This window comes from Nansenia antarctica, assembly GCF_963989245.1.
Source record: "Nansenia antarctica genome assembly, chromosome: 7".
NCBI classification, from domain to species: domain Eukaryota; kingdom Metazoa; phylum Chordata; class Actinopteri; order Argentiniformes; family Microstomatidae; genus Nansenia; species Nansenia antarctica.
In genome coordinates this window covers 59,953,958-59,974,878 of record NC_137677.1, presented here as the reverse complement: position 1 = coordinate 59,974,878, position 20,921 = coordinate 59,953,958, and the positions used below count along the sequence as shown (strand labels likewise).

Sequence of the window (20,921 nt, the reverse complement as noted above, 5' to 3'; positions counted from 1 at the left end):
CCCAAACTCAAGTACCACCTCCTCCCCCGCACCAAGGGCTTCACCACCACACTGAAATGCCTCAAAGGCACAGGTGAGAGACACACACACACACACACACACACACACACACACACACACACACACAACATGGCTGCTTCAAATGGCAAAGTTAAACCCCCCACTTCCTTTCACACAGTATCTCAAACTACCATGTTCCCCTCCTCTCTCTTGTTCCTGTGTTTTCCAGTCACTGCTGTCTATGACGTCACCCTCAACTTCAAAGACCACAAGACCCCCACTCTGTTAGGCATCGTCAACGGCACCAAGTACATGGCGGACTTGAGCGTGAGGTCGGTATGAGCACCAGGTCATAAGAATGACCTTGTCACAGTCATGTCACAGTGACATACTGGATCACCCTTCATTTTACAGCCCTGTTTACAGCTGGCGATAGAGGACGGATACGTGGTTGATAGATACTTCATTGATCCCTGAGGGGAAATTCAGGCGTTACAGCAGCTCAGACCACAAACAACAACAACAAAATAAAGTGACAATAGACCTAATTGACAACTGTAGGATTTAACATCCTCCAGCCTGACTCTGATCACCCCGCACGAGCCAGCCAGAGGAGGAGTTGTACAATTTCCTATAGCGCTCTTTAGTACAACAGATCTCCTATAGTGCTCCTTAGTACCACAGATCTTCTATAGCGCTCCTTAGTACCACAGATCTCCTATAGCGCTCCTTAGGACAACATTTACCAGGACACTGTGTGGTACACTCAGCTACTTCCCTCAGTAAACACAGCTCATTCTGTCACTACCTGCTACTCAGTGGCTCATTGTGATGCTCGAGTCAGTGAGTCGTAAAGAAATAGCGAGCGTCATTAATATGCAATTATCAGGGTTTTACCCAGTACTTTTGAAATCAGTATCTGCTTTAATAACCGGGCTTTAAAATAACGGGTTACCCATCCTTTTGATTATCTCTGAGTTTGCTAGTCAGTACCGTATACTCCCAGTTATTAATGATACTCATCAAGTTGTTTTGACCATGTAGCAACTTCTCTCTGAGCCTTTTTCAAGTAAAACAAATCCCATGATGCATTGTTAGCCTGTTGGCTGCTTGCCAAGTCCATTCCTACAGTACTTTAACAATGGGAGGGAGAGAGAGAGAGAGAGAGCGAGAGAGAGAAGGGGAGAGAGATACTTTTTGGATGTTTAAGAGCTCTTTATTCATCCATATTTCATTAAATCCGACAAAGCACGTCACACATTGTAAATATTAAAAGATTAAAAATGTCTGTTCGACAATTTTCATCTCTAAATAAACAGCTCCGAATGTCCTTGAAACGTGCTAAGTTGTAGATTATCATGTAGCACCATCCCCCTGAGCCTTTTCAACTCAGAAGCCCATGATGAATTGTTAGCCTGTTGGCGATGCGCCATGCCCATTCCTTCACTACTTAGAGAGAGAGAGAGAGGGAGAGGGGGGGCGGGGAGATAAAGAGAGAGAGAGAGAGAGAGAGAGAGAGAGAGAGAGAGAGAGAGAGAGAGAGAGAGAGAGAGAGAGAGAGAGAGAGAGAGAGAGAGAGAGAGAGAGAGAGAGAGAGAGAGAGAGAGAGAGAGAGAGAGAGAGAGAGAGAGAGAGAGAGAGAGAGAGAGAGAGAGAGAGAGAGAGACTGACTAACTAACTGACTGACTGAGACTGTCCAATACTTTTCCGTTATTATGATAATAGCTATGTTTGACGGACAGGTGTCATCCTCCTTCTGATCCACTGAACCAGAGAGAGGCTGAAAGAGGGAGAGAGAGGGGAACAACACAGTTCATTGATGCCGTTTAATTCTGCGGGGGAAAAGGGGGGGGGGGACGACGACTCCAGGCCTGGTGTCCTTGAAGAAGATAATCAAATCACAGTTTACAGGAGCAGCTTTCAGTAAACCATAAAGACCCTACCGCAAGGAGGAGGTGACTCCAACTGTCTCGGAGTCATCCGATTACACAGGGATCTGTGTGGCGCTGTGCTAATGAAGCCTATTGGTTTAGATCAGGGAGAGTGCCACAGAATGTCCAAACCATTAGATTATCATAACTTAGTGAGACATTCATTGCATAGCCTCCCAATTAGATTGCTCAGATTACTCGGTTCAAACTTGGACATGAGGACTGTGAGCTCTCTGTTACCCCTCTGTTCCACCAAGGCAGTTTGAAGGCCCCGGAGCCGGTGCCTAATCTACCAACCAGTTCTTCGTGTTTTGACAGCAAAAACTTGTTCCAGAGCGACACTAGCGAACACTTGGCTGGTCTAGGACCCGCTTACGCGAGGTATTCAGACCGTATACAGTGACGTAATGATGTTCTTAGAAGGTTTGCCAAGTTGAACCAACAGCAAACCGGCACTAGCGCCAGCCCAGAATTAGAACTACGTTCGCGTAGTGGTGGAAAGGGGGGTAAGGGTGCGTGTGTGTGTTCGGTAGCGCAGCAGAGAGTAGTCTGGTGTTGCCAACAAGGGCATGGTATTACTGTGCCACTATCATGGCACTGCTCAGTTTTGAGTAAGCCCCATCTAAACCTTGTGTGAGGTAGCCCCCTGCTGGTGGAATGATGCTATAGCAGACTCGCCACTACAGCAGACTCTTCTATATTGTGCTGACTGTCCTATCTCTCTCTCTCTCTCTGCTCTCTCTCCCCCTCTCTCTCTGCTCTCTCTCTGCTCCCTCTCCCCCTCTCTCTCCCCCTCTCTCTGCTCTCTCTCTGCTCCCTCTCCCTCCCTCCCTCCCTGCAGACGGTTCCCAGTGGAGGAGATCCCAGACGATGAGAAGGAGTGCGCCAACTGGTTGCACAAGCTGTACCAGGAGAAGGTACAGTACAGCCCAGTACAGCCCAGTACAGCGATTCCCAACCTATGGGCCGCGGCCCTCGGTGGGCTGCGAGGGTACTGTAAGTGGGCCGCCAAATCATGGGCAAATTCTTTTTTTCAAAAGTTCTTTTTTTTAAGTTATGGTACTGTATTTTTTGTACTGTATCAAAAATGCATCATCAGTGTGATACTGATAGATAGGAACTTATGGTAGGACCATTTTACTACATGTTAATTTTCTAGGCCTACTGCACTGTATGTATGATGATGCATATGAAATATCCAATAAGAATAAGAGAATAATGATGAGACCCCCAAAAAATGTTTACGCATGCGTAAAATGCCTGTGTGGGCCGCGAATACTTTTGAGATATTTAAGTTGGCCTTGAGTCCAAAAAGGTTGGGAACAGCTGGTCTAGTACATCCCAGGCCTTTTGAATGCTTATTTCAACTCCACAGAAACGTGAAACAAACCATTTAGATTATCATAACTTAGTGAGACATTCATTGCATAGCCTCCCAATTAGATTGCTCAGATTACTCAAATCAAACGAGACATGAGAACTGTGAGCTCTCTGTTACCCCTGTTCTCTGTTCCTCCTGTTCCACCAAGGCAGTTTGTTTGTTCTGTTTTAGGATTGTGTGAGGCAGCACTCAACGGTCCAAGACCAACTCTCCTACACAGTGAAAAACATTGATCTTATCTTTAAAGTAATCTATAACTGCCAATGGTCCCCTGGTCCTAGCATAGATGTGTTTTTCTTATGATGTCTGATGGATAGATGATTCACTTACTTAGGCAAATGTATTTTTTCTAAGTCGCTTTGGATGAAGGCTATAAGTAATGTAAATGTAATCTATATCAACGCAATAAGTTAGTCGTGTGCCATCGTGATCGAAATAATATGCTTAGGTTGAATGCGGTTACTGTAAATATGGATTACACTTGATAAAAGTACAACGAGCAACTCTTCTGGTTTCTCCTCCCCAGGATGCACTGCAGGAGCACTACCAGAAGGAGGGCACTTTCCCGGGTCCGACCATCATCCCTCCTCGCCGGCTGTGGACGCTGCTCAACTTCCTGTTCTGGGCCGCGTTGCTTCTCTCGCCCCTCATCAACTTCGCCTGCGGGGTGGTGGTCAGCGGCTCCCCCCTCCTCATCATCGGCTTCAGCCTCTTCCTCATCGTAGGTAGGTACTGGACACACACACACACACACACATACACACAGACACATACACACATATACACACACTACTAAGTACTCCTCTCTCAGAAAAATGAACATTGTAGCTGACAGTGATGTGTGATATTTGATGTGTTTTATGGGTCTGTCTCTGTGACGACACAAAACGAGAGTGATGCAGAGTGACTCTGTTGCTGCTCTTCCACACTATACACTGGGCTCGGTGGATGGAGTTTGGCTGTGTTGTGTGACCTCGTGTCACCTCAGGAAGTATTTTGTCTGCCCTCATACAGCTGTTGTCTATCCTTTTTGTCCCTCTTCAGCCTCCGTAGCCATCCGGCGCCTGATCGGCGTGACCGAGGTGAATAAAACAGGCTCCAGCTATGGAAACGTGGAGGCCAAGAAGCAGAACTAGATCTCTCCTCTCTTGACCCCCCCCCGCAAAAAAAACAACCCACCCCCAAACCACCCCCCCCCCCCCCCCCCCCTCCCTTTTATTCAGTTCTCCTAGAGGTGTGAGTCCGCTCGCTGGGGAGGGGGCTAATCTGATTAAAAACCTAGAGACAGACACGAGTTATAGATATTAATAAAGACAGAAGATGACAGAGAGAGAGAGGGGGATGACCATGGAGAAATGAATAGAAAGAGAGGAGAGTGTAGGACTGATAGACTTTGAGAGATGGGGAGGTACTGTATGACCATCCTCCTTTCCCCCTTATCCACATGCACATACACACACACACACACACACCCCTCCCATCGCCCGCTCTCCGAACCCCCTGACCCGACTAAGTCACCTGACCCGACTAGGTCACCTGGCCACCAATCAGCCCACCACACTCCACACGGCAGCCGACTTCTTCTCCCCGTCACATGGTCCGGTCCACTCAGCCAACCAGGAAGCAGATCAACCGTTCCTGACCCTTGACCCTGGAACCGAGCCTGTCAGCATGGGCTTTCCTCTCTCCATAGTTTCTGTTGAGTTAGTTTTGTTTTTGATTTGAGGTTGAGGTGTTGCTACCATAATTCACCTGTTGTAAAGTACATTATCCTTCCCTCTCATTCCACAAGACTTCAAATGGGAACCAGTGCTTTTTAGACTCAGCCTGGTTGCTTTTAATGCTTTATTTTTGTGCAAAAGGTGTTCATTTCCACTGTTTCCTGTCTCTGCTGTCTGGGACCGCCCATTTTAATATTTGTTGTTACGTAATCATGAGAAAATCAAATATATACAGGGCGGAACTAGCTGTGGTTCTAGATGTCTGTGATTGGACTGCTTCCGTGTGAGACAGAAAGAAAGGTCTGATGATTGTTTGGCATAAATGTTTTTACAGCATTGTCACATGCTTGCACAGGCCAGTATGTCACCGCACCGTTTGAATAAGAGCCAGTGGTATGTTTACTGAGTGAACTTTGACCTTCTCCTGCTGTCTCTGCTCTGACACCTGCTCTTAAAGGACCCTCTGCGTCAATGTGCAACTTCTGTGTAACATTGGCCCCTCACACACACACACACGTTTATGATTGAAATGCAGTACATACTGAATTAATTCATATTACGATTGATTGATTGATTGATTGATTGGATGGATGGATGCTGAGAGCGGGTCCCACTGTTTGTTTGTATTTGATTTTGCTCTCCAGCGTAACACCGTAGTACTAATGTTTGCATTTGCCTTAATTCAAGTTTGCTTAGGCTAGGCCACCCCCACCCCCTTCTCTCCACCTCCTCCTACTCCATCTCTCCCTCCTCCACTTTAGCCTCCCTCATATTCATCCTGGGTTCACTAACCTTTCACCTACAATAGTGCATTGTGGGTATTTGTGTGTGCCCCAGCCGAGACAGCTGACACCACAGTGGGTAATGTTCCTGATGTATGTACTGTATGTATGTACGTACTGTATGTATGTATGTACGTACTGTATGTGTGTATGTACGTACTGTATGTGTGTATGTACGTACTGTATGTGTGTATGTACGTACTGTATGTGTGTATGTACGTACTGTATGTGTGTATGTACGTACTGTATGTGTGTATGTACGTACTGTATGTGTGTATGTACGTACTGTATGTGTGTTTGGGTTTGTTGGTTTGAGACGTTGATGAGCCCCTTTCAGCCCCCTCACTCCTAGTTCCCAGTAGCCAGTCATGTTCGTTATATGATATGATATTACAAAACAAATGCTGCTTACCACTCCTTCACAGGAGACGGTATCTTTTGGTTCTGCTGCTAATGTAGGGCACTGGTCTGGTCCTGGTTTGGCACAGCCATTGGTCTCGTCCTCGGAGCATGTTCCCGTTCCGTTGTCTATTACTAGATTTAAACATCCTTCGGTGGCTGTTTTAGTTGTGACCCCTCCCCAGCAAGTGGACGGAAAGGCCGGGTTTTATATCGAAGGGTGATAATGATCCTCCATGACTGATAGGCTACTCTCCCCACCTCCTAGGTTATTAGTGACCTCTCCCTCATCCAACATTTAACCATGGTAGCAACAGGCTACATTATTGGATATCATCATCGTCGTCATCATCATCATCCCTGGTCTAGATGGCATCGTTCTGAGCCTGTACAGGCCTCACCATCCTCCCTCCCAGTTGATATCCTTTAATGAACTTCTTAGTTTAGTGTTAATAAATGGTTTCAGGACAGATTCATGTAAGCCTTAACAGACAGACAGAGTGCAGCTTTGTGTGTGTGCGTGTGCGTGTGCGTGTGTGTGCGTGTGTGTGTGCGTGTGTATAGCAGCCCAGACGCTTCCTCAGCAGCCCCTTAGTGAGTGAGGAGGGTGGGATCCGAACTAGACATCCTGGCCCGTCAACTCCGATCATTGCACAAATTTCCTGTTGGGGAAAAAAAAGCATGCGAGACTTCCGTGAGTGTCGGAGGAAGCGGCACGGATGCAGAGTGAGGGTTCCACCCTGAGTGATGATTGTCAGGTGGTGAGAGGAACAGAATCATCATTGCCCTGTCCCTCTGCCCCTCGAAACTAAAACTCCTAGCTTTGTTGTAGCTGAGATTATTGTAATAGAACCCACTGTTGTCGTCACCATGATGATCATGTCCCTCAACTGTCGGCTTTAGAACCTCAACCTAAATGGTAATTGGGAGAAATACGTACCGTTGTAAATTGTGGGGGAAAAAGGTTTGATCCATACTGTTCCCTTCCCATCATGCACTGGTGCAGTCCCACCTCTCCCTCAGGTATCTGTCCAGGTGTGTATAAGGTGTAAATATATTCCAGAGCAAAAAGGACAAATGCTAGAGACTTTTAAAATGATTTAAAACATTTTTCTTACACTGGAGGTTTTTACTGGAACAAAAAAAATCCCACTGTAACTTATGATCTGATTTTGTTTTTCTGTTCAAAGTTCATGCAACTAAGAAGTTAATAAGTAACACTAGAAATTTGACACTGCAATCTGACCTTTTTTCGGCATAGAAGTAATTTCGCTTAAAGTGGCACCTCTTGACTCAACTTTTATTTATTTGTCTTTTTTCTAAGTCGATTTGTATCTGTTGTTTCTTCAATTAAACAATTAAGAATATTAAAGGATTTCATCACAACTGAATCTTTTTTTCTTTCAGTTTGTTTGAGTTTTGTCTGAATTCTCTACAATTCTCAAATGTGTACTTGTGTATCTGAACTTTGACCTCACAGGTAAACCTTTTTTTTATTATTCTTTTTTTACTGGAAGGAAATAGTTTGAAACTCTGTCCTTCACTTGCGTTCTTCTCATTGAAGGTCTCATACAGTAGCTCCTCCCCTTAGATATTCTCCTCCAATGCTTTTTGAGAAGGAAGTGCTCGGAGGACTGAGGAGAGTACGCAAGAAATAGAGTTTCTAACTTAATTGAGGAAGGCAGAAGAGGCCCTTTGTATGACATCATGCTTCCATCCAACATGTCATCTACTAACCAGACACATACGACATCAATGCTATATCCACAGGGCCATATCAGTATCAGTCCCCATCTGTCCTACACCCATCCTACATCTGTCACAAAAACCCAGTGGTGGAAATCACAGAAACCAGGTTCTGGGATTGAGCTTGTTATCGGTGTTGAAATACTTCAGCGTTCAGCACTGGCGGACTCAAGGGGGGGGCAGGGGCCGTGCCCCCACAGTTGAAAAACGTCTCTCTTAAGTGCCCTTTTGAGTGGCAAAAATGAGAGGACGTGCCCTATTGGTGCCCCTCCAATGGTCTAAACTTGACCATGTGCCCCACAGTTGAAAAATGTCGCACTAAAGTGCCCTTTTGAGTGGCAAAATGAGAGGATGTGCCCTATTGGCTGCCCTTCCAATGGTCTAAACTTAACCATGTGCACTGATGGGGTCCCATGTTGTGCAGTAGGTGCCCTTTTTTTCTTTTCGCCCCTGCCCTTCAAACAGCCTGAGTCCGCCAGTGGCGTTCAGTTTCCCCGTTTCCATCACTGCTGATCCCAATGGACTACTGTAGGCCCTGCCTTACTGTATTCTTGGGATGTCTAGGCTCTTCATGAGTGCGAAAGTCTGAGAGGCTGTATACAATATACATGTACATAATGATAAATATTAATTATGTTGCATTGACCACATGTAGAAATTATCGAAATGTATTTAGCGGGTTGTTTTGATGACGGGCATTTTGAGTGACAGGCCACCTCGTCCTGAGAGATTCACCTGATGTGTATAACCGATGATGTGTGTGTGTTCACTGAAACAACTGCAGCAGTTGAAAGACCTGGTGCACAAGTAGACTTTGATTTGACTGAAGGGAATTGACTGAAACTGTTTTTGCGTGAAATACACTGGACAGCTTATTCAGCCTTCCACTATTTGAGGTATAAAGGCCTTCCAAGTCTCAACTCTTGCATAATAACACTCCGTAGATTAACAACACTGAGGAAAAACTGCTTGTGAAGCATTTTTGTTTTCAACCAAGACGTTGTAATTAATCATGACTCCTTATCAATTGTAGACCTTATTACTTTATGCATGGTGTGCATTCTTGCCACACACACATACACACGCACTGAATCAAGTTAATTCTGACTCAGGGATTCTTTTACAGATTGGTGATGGAACAGCTATTGCATTCACTCTGAATTTGAATCTGAATAAAAAGAGGCTTTCTGTAGAAGAAGCTGAAATATGTTCCATGACTCTTGTTTCATTTTTTATGTATGCTCCTTAAGACAAAATGTAGTTGGAGACTGCAGTTCTGAAATTTATCTCAGAAAAATTGTATTATGTTCGTCCCACTTTGGATTTTATTTTATTTTATTTATTAGGATCCCATTAGCTGATGCAAAATATCACCTACTATTCCAGGGGTCCACACAAAACATATAGAAACCATCACCAAACATAACAAAGAAGAACAAATGACAAACAATAAAAGCTAAATAAAAGTTTTGAGCATCACAAAAACACATAACAACATTCACACATAAAACAATAAAAGTCAATAGAAGTTTTTAGGGGACACAGTTACGGTGGCCGACAAGGGCAAACGCGCTGCAAAGACCGAAAGCATTTCCATTAGGAGAATCACGCTGCATATAGAGAAACGACACAAACTCAAAAACACATACAAATGCAACAACGGAAACGTGCTGCAGGAAGCCAAAACAAAACATTAACAGCAAACGCGCTGCAAATACAGAAACGATACAAAGTCAAAAACACGTACAACCCCCGACAACACATGCAACAAGAAAAACGCTGCAAATTCACTTCACAACACAACGGAAGTGTTCTGGGGGGGAACGATAAGTGGAACGGACCGGAGACGTATTTGAACCATTATTATGATTATGTCATGTCATGGTGAAATAACTTTACTTATTGTAAAGTTAATGGTCCACTATGTAGATTGTATCTTTAAACTAGTGCTAATGGCCATGATAAATCGGTAACCATCAAGGAATGAGATCACATGATGAAGAATGGTACATGAAGAGTGCTTTATTGGTCCAAACAAAGTGTTTTCTAAAATCTGCTGTAGGGAAGGACACTGGCCTTTGTGTGTATTTTATGTTTGGTTTGTTTATAAGGACATGCACTTTGAACTGCATTTCATTGTCCTGTACTTGTACTCTGAGTCTGCAATGACAATAAAGTTGAATCTAATCTTATATGATCATGTCATATGCCCCCTTATTCAGGTGACTTGAAGCTACCAGAATAATATAGCCAAAAATGTATCACTATTACTATTGTGTCAATGAAAGCTATTTAAAATAGACACAATACATGAAAAGTCATGAACATGAAATATTACTTCCAAGGCATCTCATACAGCTGTCTATACAGTCGGGGGTCAGGGGTCAGGGGTTTTCAGAACATTCTTTTTTCTTTTTTTTACAAACAAAAGAAGTGATGCTTTTAACCTCTCATTGTGCACTGCAGATTGTAGATTGTAGACACCGGGCAGTAATCTAATTGTGTTTGCAGGACATGTTTGGTCAGATGTGGTGTTAAAAAAGAAAAACATCTCTTGACTACAAATATGTTTCCACAAGTGAATCTATTTTTCCACAAGTGAATCTAAAATATAGATTATATTATTATTACGAGTTATAGATATGAATAAAGGCAGAAGAAGCGTGAGAGAGAGAAAGAGAGAAAGGGATGACTGTTCATTCTTCTCCGGGGGATAGTCATGAAAATGTGTTACTTTTGCTCCATAGAGATAAGTTATCATTAGTGGACACATTCCCTGGATATCCCACCTGTCCTGTGTTGGTGGAGTTCCACTGCTGTCATAGGTAAAGTGGACTTTGGCTGTCAGGTGAGGGAGTCAAAATATAAGTCCACAGTGACACTGAAGAGTGGAGAGAGAGATTCAGTCCTTTACGGCTTCAAGGAAATCAAAACAAAGGGGAAAGAGAAAGTTTCAATGGCTTGGAGACAGAGTGGTCAGTAACAATTCATTATTTACCTCACCTACTGTATATCATACCTGTAAGCATGTTTTGTTGGTTACAGATTCATCACTGTATACTGTATTTAAATATCGTTTTCAATTTGAAGTCATAGCAAATTACACTAATGATGCTTGAAAAAAAAAAATCTATTCTGACATCTTCAATGCAAGTTCCAATCCTGTATTGTAAATGTTGAGATAATGTGTGACTATACGTTCTTCACACACTTTGTCTTGGTAACAAGTTAACAAATCGATCGATCTATCTATCTATCTATCTATCTATCTATCTATCTATCTATCTATCTCTCTCTCTCTCTCCATCCATCCATCCATCCATCCATCCATCCATCCATCCATCCATCCAGCCATCCATCCATCCATCCATCCATCCATCCATCCATCCATCTATCTATCTATCTATCTATCTATCTATCTATCTATCTATCTATCTATCTATCTATCTATCTATCTATCTATCTATGTATCTATCTATAATCAACGATCATAAAACACCCACCCCACCCACCCCCAGTGTCTAAAGCACTGCTCTGTCTGATAGGGGACCAACGCCCTCTCCAAAAGCTGAGGATTGTGCTCCTGGGGAGGGAATGTCTGGAGAAGAGTCTGGTGGGAAACGCCATCCTGGGCAGGCAGCTGTTTGACCCCAGAAGGGACATCAACATGTGTGTGAGGAGACAGGGGGCAACGGTGGACGGCCGCCAGGTCACGGTGGTCAACACACCTGAGAGGTGGATACAATACTGTGTACAGGACCCTGACACTGTAGACCGGAACATTCAAGACAGTGTGTCCATGTGTCTGCCGGGACCACACACATTCCTCATAGTTATCCCAGTTAACCTCCGCAAAGGCAGGGAGTGGACTGTAGAGGGCCCCCTCGAGCTGCTAAACAACACGCTCTGGAGGAACGTGATTGTGGTGTTCACAAGAAGTGAAACACTCAGGGGAGCTTCGATAGAGGAGCACATAGCAGGGCGTGGTTATCTCAGGGAGATTGTGGAGAAGTGCGGCCGTAGGTTCCATGTTTTAAACACCAGGGCCACCACCACGTGGGATGATGATGTCATAGAGCAGGTCACAGAACTGCTGAGGGAAATCGACTCCATGGTGGCAGTGAATAGTCGAGGAGGAGGTGGAGCTGGTTATGTCGTCATCGACGAGAGGTTTTCAACTGGGACTGAGGCGAAGAAGAGAGCAGAGGAGGAGAGGGCGAGTGTGAGACAGATGACGGCGCAGAGACAGAGAGACACACTCAGGTCTCTACTGAAGGGTGAGGATCTTTCACAGCCAGATTTCAAAGGCAAAATATTTTTACGACAAATATTTCCTTTTGGGTTATAAATGTAAAACATGCAAGTAGTTCAAAATCAAGTAAAATCAATGTCTTCTATTCAGGTAAGTCACGACACCACCTATCTGAGCTGAGAGTTGTGATGGTGGGGCCTAGACGGGTAGGGAAGAGCTCAGCAGGAAACACCATCCTCGGAGTGGCTGAGGAGGCTGGACACATGACCTCTCTGTGTGAGACGAGGCAGGGTGACGTCATCGGACACACAACCTCTCTGTGTGAGACGAGACAGGGTGACGTCGTCGGACGGCGGGTCAAAGTGGTGGACACCCCAGGGTGGCATGGGAGGTACTGCGCACTAGAAACTCCACAGGAAGTCAAACATCAGATTACCCACGGTGCATCATTGTGTATCCCCGAGCCGCCTCACGCTTTCCTCGTGGTCGTACGCAGTGACGAGACATTCACCGAAGCGGACAGGATGAGAGCGGAGGAACACCTGAATCTGATTGGTTGCTCGGTCTGGAGTCGAGCTGTGGTGCTGTTCACCTGGGGAGACAGACTCGGGGAGACGACCGTCGAGCAGCATATCGAGAGATGGCCGGCCCTTCGATGGCTAGTGGATCGATGTGCGAACAGATACCATGTCTTTGATAACACAAGCAAGGCTGGAGGAGGTAGCCCCGAAGTCACAGAGCTGCTGGAGAAGATAGAGGAAACAGATATGGGAAACGATGGCGGACAGTTGGTTGAGATGTACCGGGTGCTGGAAGAGCGCAACAGGATGCTGACACAAACCTCTGAGGAGACTGGCCGAAGACTAGAAGAGATAGAAGGGAAGAATGAAAAGCTTAAACATATCATGGAGGAGAAAGACAGGATAGTGGAGGTTGTGAAAAAGAGACGTGAGGAGAAAGATGGAGTGATGAAAGAAACCCAGCAGAGACGTGCAAGGAGAGAGAGAGAGTTAGAGGAGAGAAAGTTAGAGTATGAGCGAGAGATAGAAGCTCTCACACAATTGTGTGAGGAGAAAAACACGACATTAGCACAGACGGAGAGACAGCATACACAAGAAGTAAACAAACTGACAGATAAAATGAAACACCTAAAGAAGCAAAACAAAGAGAGGAAAACAGAGTTGACTGCCACGATAGTTGAGATGCAGAAGCGATTAATCAGAATCAGAATCAGCATCGCTTCTATTACATCTCACTGTACAAGTGCACAAAAGTAAAATACTTTGGCTTTGGACCCTCAACATTTTTGTAGTGTGCGTGGGGTTGGTTTGGGGGTGACAGTCTTTAGTTTTTTTCCCAGTGTGTTTCTCCTGGAGCCTGATTTCTTGGGGGAAATATCTGTTTGACAACCTCTGGGTTTTAGCCCCGAGGCTTCGGTACCGTTTCCCTGATGGCAATAGCTCGGACAGTTTCTGATTGGGGTGGCTGGGGTCCTTAATAATCCTGAGGGCCTTTCTGACATACCAGTCCTTGTAGGTGTCTGGGATGGAGGGAAGCTCACATTGGTTGATCTTCTCAGCTGTCCGCACTACCCTTTGCAGCGTTTTGTGATTTTGGCCAGTTTAGTTGTTCCCATACCAGGCAGTGATGCATCCCGTTAGGATACTCTCAGTTGGGCCTCTGAAGAAGGCCCCTAGGATCTTAGGCCCTAAGCTGCCTAAGATGAAAGAGACAAGGTTTATTCACCACCTAGTTGGTATGTTCATCACAGGTGAGGTCGTTGGTGATGTGAACCCCCAGGAACTTGATGCTGTTGACCCTCTCCACAGCAGATGCATTGATGGGGTCTTGTGCCTGCTCTTCTTCCTGAAGACCACCACCAGCTCCTTGGTCTTGTCAGTGTTGAGAGCGCGGTTATTGTCCTTGCTATCCTGGGTCAGACGGTCGACCTCACTCCTGTAGGCAGTCTCGTCGCCGTCGGTGATCAGGCCAATCACTGTCGTGTTGTCGGCGAACTTGATCACCGTGTTGGAGCTGTGAGTGGCCACACAGTCGTGGGCAGTGGCGGACTGGCCATCGGGCAAGCCTGGCAAATGCCAGGAGGGCCGCGAGACTCTGGGCCGCTCAGAATGTACTGTATTATATAAAAAATAAATGAATAACATATTTGTAATTTTGTCTCTGGTGATTTTCATTGAAAATAACTTATTTCAGCAGACCGCGGCCCAAAACATGTTATATCGGCCCGGGCCGGCCGTGCAGTTCTGCGCATATGCCCAGGGCCTAACGGATTTTCTCATGATCAACTCGTTGCTACGCAAAGCTAGATAACTCGAGTAGAAGAAGAATATAATATAAGAACGAAATCTGTTTGCGAAGCAAGCAGGTGCCAGCAACACTCCTCAACTAGACTAGGACTAACATTGAACTTGTGAGGGAGACGACGAGGGAGAGAATGATTGACAGGGTTGTAGAGAAAAACAAACTACTTAGTAGTCTGCTAATTACATGAAGGTAAGACACATTTATTATTATATACACTGTGGCTGTGCAGTGCTCTTTTTCTGCTTTGGTGAAGCTAAATGTAATATGCACTGTGGCTGGTGTATTGTTTAGGCTCATACATGTGATGGTTCATGTAACTGTAGCTTTTTTTTGCTAACGTTATTGTATTCCGTGTCAGAGCAGCTTCATTCAGCTACACCGAGTCTATATTAACGTAAGCTATTAGGCTTAACTGGACCTCAAGGTCCTTTTGGCTAAGATAGATGCCACAGTTCAGGTTAAGTCAGTCACTGTGGATTGTTGTCGGCACTCTGAATTCATCAGTGATTGTAGTGTGTGTCAGTTGCGTGTGTTATGTATTCCAAATGTCTACATTGGATTCTAGTCAGTCTGGTTATCTCAAGCTTTTTATGTTAACAATCCGTGTTGCGTGTTGGGTTTGGAAATAGGGCTGTTGTGTCGCAAATGCCAGGGCTGTTTTTTGATCCCAGTCCGCCCCTGGTCGTGGGTGTACAGGGAGTAGGGGTCTACAGTCCATCTGACGTGCGGTCAGAGCGTGGGGGTCCTCCGCTGGGTAGACTGTGTGGAGAGCACCCCTTCGGTCCATTCAGCATTGCGGAGGCGCTCGCCAAGGGATTGGGGCGTAGCGAGGCGAACATGCTGGTGTAACTGCTCCGGTGTGAGCCTTCACAGTAAGGCATGTATGGCCAGCTCCTCTTGGGTGGTGGCTAGGAACTGTGGGTAGCGCTGGCGGACTCAGGGGGGGGGGGCATGGGGGGCGACCGCCCCTCCTGGTGCCCCCACGGTTGAAAAAACGTCTCGCTTAAGTGCCCTTTTGAGTGGCGAAAATGAGAGGACGTGCCCTATTGGTGCCCCTCCAATGGTCTAAACTTGACCATGTTTTTCCACAGTTGAAAAACGTCGCACTAAAAAAAAAACGTCTCGCTTAAGTGCCCTTTTGAGTGGCGAAAATTAGAGGATGTGCCCTATTGGCTGCCCTTCCAATGGTCTAAACTTGACCATGTGCACTGATGGGGTCCCATGTTGTGCAGTAGGTGCCATTTTTTCCTTTTCGCCCCCCCTGCCCTTCAAACAGCCTGAGTCCGCCACTGGTGGGTAGCCATGTCGGGCATGCAGCCACACGTCTGCAGCGAAGGTGCTCAGGTTATCTCCTTCCTGGCGGTGGTGACAACTGGCCAACGCTACAATAATATATTTTGTAATAAGAATTACCAATGAATATGTTTATAATGTATATAATGTTAAAGCTGTGTTCTTGCCAATTTCAAACCACTGACACTGGTTTTGCATCTTGTTGTGTATTATGGATAAAATAAGATTGAAGAGAATTAAAGTCTTCTTTATATTTTTTTGAAAAGCGTGTTTTTTTTAACAGACACTAAAAAGTCTAAAGTCGTTGCTTAATACTATGGTATGTGAATGCTGGTGAATGTAGTATCTTGGAGTGAAGGGCGTGTGAGCTGCAGCCTCGCAGAACAGCTCTAGGACGGAAAGGAATGTGCCTTCCAGGACGGAAAGGAATGTGCAGTTAGCGCCACCGAGTGATAAATTGGAGTATTGCAGCGGAGAACAGTTTCCAGTAGTGATAAATTGGAGTATTGCAGCGGAGAACAGTTTCCAGTAGTGTGCTATACAAATACAATGTATTACTATTATTATTATTATTATATTATTAAAGTGTGCTATACAAATACCATTTATTATTATTATTATATTATCATTGAGACAAAGTTACTAAAGTACATGGTTACAATAGCAGATGCTAGGAGTTCTATGGTACCTTGGTTATGATTTCAGCAGAAAGATACTGTACAATACTGTACATAATGGGATCCCTGAGGGGAAATTAATGCGTTACAGCAGCTCACTTAAGAAACAACAACAAAATAAAGTGATAATATACTATAATATATAGACAGATATTAAAAAAAAAAAAAATTTTAGCTGTTTACCCAAACATATTCAGGTTACAGCTATATAATCAATATGGGCTTAACGTGTAGACTCTCAGCTTTAATTTGAGGCTTTTCATATCATGTCTCTGCTCCCTCATTAACGAACGTTAGTGCTTAGTTTAGTCCCGAGGACCTTCCCTTGTGTAACAAAAGGTGTCGTTGTTCTGCAGTGAATTCACCAATTTAGCCGCAGCCATTCGGGCTGAGATCCCTTTATGCCACGTATGTTTACAAAGTGGGAGCTATAACTAATAAAGCACATCACACTCACTCACACTTAAAATATCTTGCAAGTCCCATCAGATAATGCCAATGTTGTTTTATTTTAGATGACTGTCCCAGGATTAACTCAATAAAATGCTATAATCTACTGGAATTGGACGAGTCTTGAGACAATTGTAGCCAATTGAATGCTGAACAGGTGGGCACTGGGACTAACTCTCTTCAGCATAGGCTTATACTGACTATAGGCTACAGTCATTTTGCACAAATACCTGACTGTTACTGTTCAGACTTCTGCTATTCAAAATAAATAACTGTCCATTTGTAGAATGTGCCTACAGCTCTGATTGGACTCAGGTAAAGTCAATTGAAATCAATTCAAGTTAATATGATCAAAAGACACCCAGACACTGTCAAACTGGTTGAGGGACATCATAATCCCTTTCACAACAGGTGGAACTATTGACATTGTGTAATAAACACATAGAGTAGATTATAATGATTTAAATGATCATTTACTAATGACAGCAAAAGAGGGAGAGAGGAGGATAGAGAGGGAGAGAAGGAGAGAGAGCAGGATGGTGTCGGCACACCAGAGAGAGAGAGCAAGAACCAGGTGAGAAAGTGGACAGGTAGTCAAGACCACAAAAGTAGCCTTGTGAACCGATGGTTCTCGAGCCTAATGGCCCATAGGGCAGGATTCTCCTGTTTCTGTAGCGTGAGGCGGCTTGATGTACAAGTACACCCCCTGGACATGACGCTGGTATGTCGCAGGGTCTTACCCCCAACCAACCCTTAATGCTGAGTTATCATCACCGAGGGGGGGGGGGGTTCCATGCCACAGTCCATGCCACCCCCCCAAGGCAGCAAACCTAGGGGAAACACTGAGAGCAGATAGATGAACTGTTCAGTGTCAATCTTGTAGAGATGGAGATGGAGGTTAAATCTCCAGAATAATGTCCAGCTACAATCCCAACAACATTCACAACATTTCTGGAGCCTGGTAGACCCAGACAACTATAAGAATATTCACCAAGCAGCCCTGAAAGTATTTGCTTTATTTGTCTACATAACCTTTGCGAATCAGCTTTTTCTGATATGAATGTAATGAAATCTACATTCTGAACAAGACTGACAGATGACCAATTAAATGACTCTATAAGAGTGAACCTAAGTGGATACACTCCAGCATACACAACTGTAGTAGACTCCATGCAGTGACAGTCATCTCACTAAGTGTAGGAACGAGTCAACACACTTATTACACACATGCACAATATTTTTTGAAAGAGACAAAAAGACAAAATAATTCGTTATGTGAATGAATGTAAGTAATAAGATATGAGTAGCTCTCGGCCACTTACATTTTTTCAAAGTAGCTCTCAGATGAAAAAAGGTTGTAGACCCCTGCTTTATGCTGATACATGCCTGCCATCTAGTGGACATTTAAGGGTACGACCAGGTAGGGGGAAACATGCTTAGCTACTATATTTGTTTCTGTAATCGCAGTTGCTTCTAGCTATGATATTTAAGATCACTTATCTAGTTACACAATCTTCAGCATAACAAGTTCATAAGATATGAAAAATGCACAAGAAAAAGGAATGGAATCCAAATAATTTTTATTCACAGTGGACAGCAGCTCCGGCCAAGGCTGTTTGCAGTTGTGAGCGTCCTCTGGAGGAGTCGGGCGCTAGAGACAGGAGAGAGAGTTCATATGAGCTTCACCAGGCCTATAGCTACAGAATAGAATACTTTATTAGTTTAGTTAGTATGTACTTGGTCTATGTGTTCTATGTGTTGACTTACCTCTGCTGTGTCCATCGTCGTGAAGACGGTTACTGGGGGGACGGAGGCCGTCTGCCTGAATAGCAGCTCAGCAGCCCAAGGCTCTTCACAGATGTGAGCATCCTCTGGAGGCGGGAACGCTTCTGTTTCTTTGAAGCTCCGCTCTCCTCACAAGGCGTCGTCTCAGCTGTCACTGGGCTGGCCGCTAGAGAGAGGAGAGAGAGTTCATATGAGCTTCACCAGGCCTTTTTCTTCTCATCAAACAAGTCTTCAAATAATCAACATTCTACAGGGAGAAGTCAACAGAAAACCCTCTCACCTGCATCAGTGTTGGAGCTCTTCTTAAGGTCCTTGGCGCTCTTCCTAGCGCTCTTGGCGCACTTCTTAGTGCTCTTGGAGGCCTTGGTGGCCTTCTCTGAGCTCTTGGCACTCTTCATGCCACTACTTGTTCCGTTCATCTGCAACACAACAGAGTTCAGTCTACTTTTCTCCACCTCCCTGTCAAGCACCAGAGCCTTGTCAGCTGCTGCCAGCTTGTCCTCCAGGGCCTCACTCTGCAGGGCCTTGATGTGGTCCTCTGCCTCCCTGGTGGCTTTGACGGTCTCCAGGAGGGTCGCCTTGACCTCGGCCAGGCCCCCCTCAGTCTCTCGCTGGGCAGCGAGGGCCTGGCTCCTCTCCTTCTCCAGGTCGGAGTTGTCACAGACGAGGCTCCTCTTTTCTTTCTCCATATCGTGGAGCTTTTGGAGGAGGCCTTTCTCTCTCTGTCGGCCCTCCTCCACCTCCTCCCTCGCTCTCTCCAACTCCGCCTTTGCCAGAGCGCTGCTGGCCTTCTCCGCCTCCAGCTCAGAGTCCTTGGCCTCCAGCTCAGAGTCCTTGGCCACGGCCCTCCACTTGGCCTCCACCACAGCCCTCCATTTCTTCTTGTCCTCCTCCAGCTTCCTCTGAGCGATCCTGCTCATGACTACGAACCCTAAGAAACGGAAGGAAGAGAATATGAAATTACGTATTTTATATTTATATATTATTATTATAGAATGACTTGTCCCCTATGAGTTCATGGATGACTGTGAGGCTGTTTGAACTTCAAAAGTGACTGACGTATAGATATTGCGTGACATTGTGATCGAAGCATCAGTTGTAAGTAAGTAAGTAACGTGCCAACGTGCCAAAAATCTGTATCCTTGTTGTATTTCTACCTTCCTAAATGATGGCTAGGACGTCGGGTTATAAAGCAAAAGCTTCTTTATATTAAAAAATCTGTTGGCATACACTTTTGAGCACTTTCAAACAATAAACGAGTTATTGGATGTTCACTTTAATTCTGGACGTTACAATTTGCATTTCTCAAAAACAGTTACAGAGTTACCGATTGTCGATCCAAACAGAATTATATGGTGCCTATCTTTTCCATTAATTTGGAGTTGAAGCATGTACAGCAGGGTTCGAGTTATGTGGGAGCCAATGGGAGCTGAGCTCCCATAAGGAAGGTCTGAGCTCCCATGAAAGCAGTAAAATCATACATCTGTGGGGGTCGCTAATAATACATTACCACAACCATTATTTGATCAAAAATGTCAATGTAATGAGTATTATTTATATTTATTTATATGAGAAATATTCTAAAATAAACACGTTTTCCAAAAGAACTACGCTCACCAGCATTAATCTCCTGTGAATGACAGTATGCCTTTGACTGCCTGCACTTTACCGCCAAGACACTATGGGGCGCAGTAGAATATTGTGCAACAGCAGAATATGATCGTTGAGCGCTTGCGAACGTGAAAACACGATTATTGAGAAGAAAACATTCAGTAGCTAGCTATCATGCCGCCCCAAAAAAGGCCACTGCTTCCGACCGAGTCGACAAGCCTGGAAAGTTTCGTGTTTTCATCCAAGAAACCAAACTTGAATTCAGCTGCCCTGTTATGACACCTAACGTTGAAACTGTTGAAATAGCAGAGCTCAAACAAAACCAGGTGCTTCCGAAGAAAGTAGCAGAACTCACCTCCAGTATGTATAAGGAGACAGCTAGTTCGTTCAGAGCAGCTTATACTGTCGCTAAAGAAAGGATGCCTTATACAAAACTGAATCCAATTATGAAACTTAATGAGATGAATGGCACGACAGTTGGCCCCTGCTCACCGATCCGATCATTCATGTGCCCAGATTGTAGAGCACATTGCACAAGAGATGAAACAAATTCATTTCTAATGTCAAA

The 20,921-nt window shown here is 44.8% G+C and overlaps 1 protein-coding gene across 1 annotated transcript in view; it reads left to right on the top strand.

Annotated features, from left to right (window-relative positions):
* LOC308161619 (1-acyl-sn-glycerol-3-phosphate acyltransferase gamma-like) overlaps positions 1-7,605 on the top strand; it is a 24,943-nt gene extending 17,338 nt beyond the window's left edge. Inside the window, exons 6-10 of the mRNA XM_080535662.1 lie at positions 1-73; positions 230-332; positions 2,773-2,848; positions 3,839-4,037; positions 4,357-7,605. The exon at positions 1-73 is cut by the window's left edge and continues 81 nt beyond it. Of these exons, the coding sequence (XP_080391788.1) occupies positions 1-73; positions 230-332; positions 2,773-2,848; positions 3,839-4,037; positions 4,357-4,448 (543 nt within the window). The 3' untranslated portion in view covers positions 4,449-7,605. The remainder of the gene's footprint in view (positions 74-229; positions 333-2,772; positions 2,849-3,838; positions 4,038-4,356) is intronic.
* Positions 7,606-20,921: the final 13,316 nt, after the last annotated feature.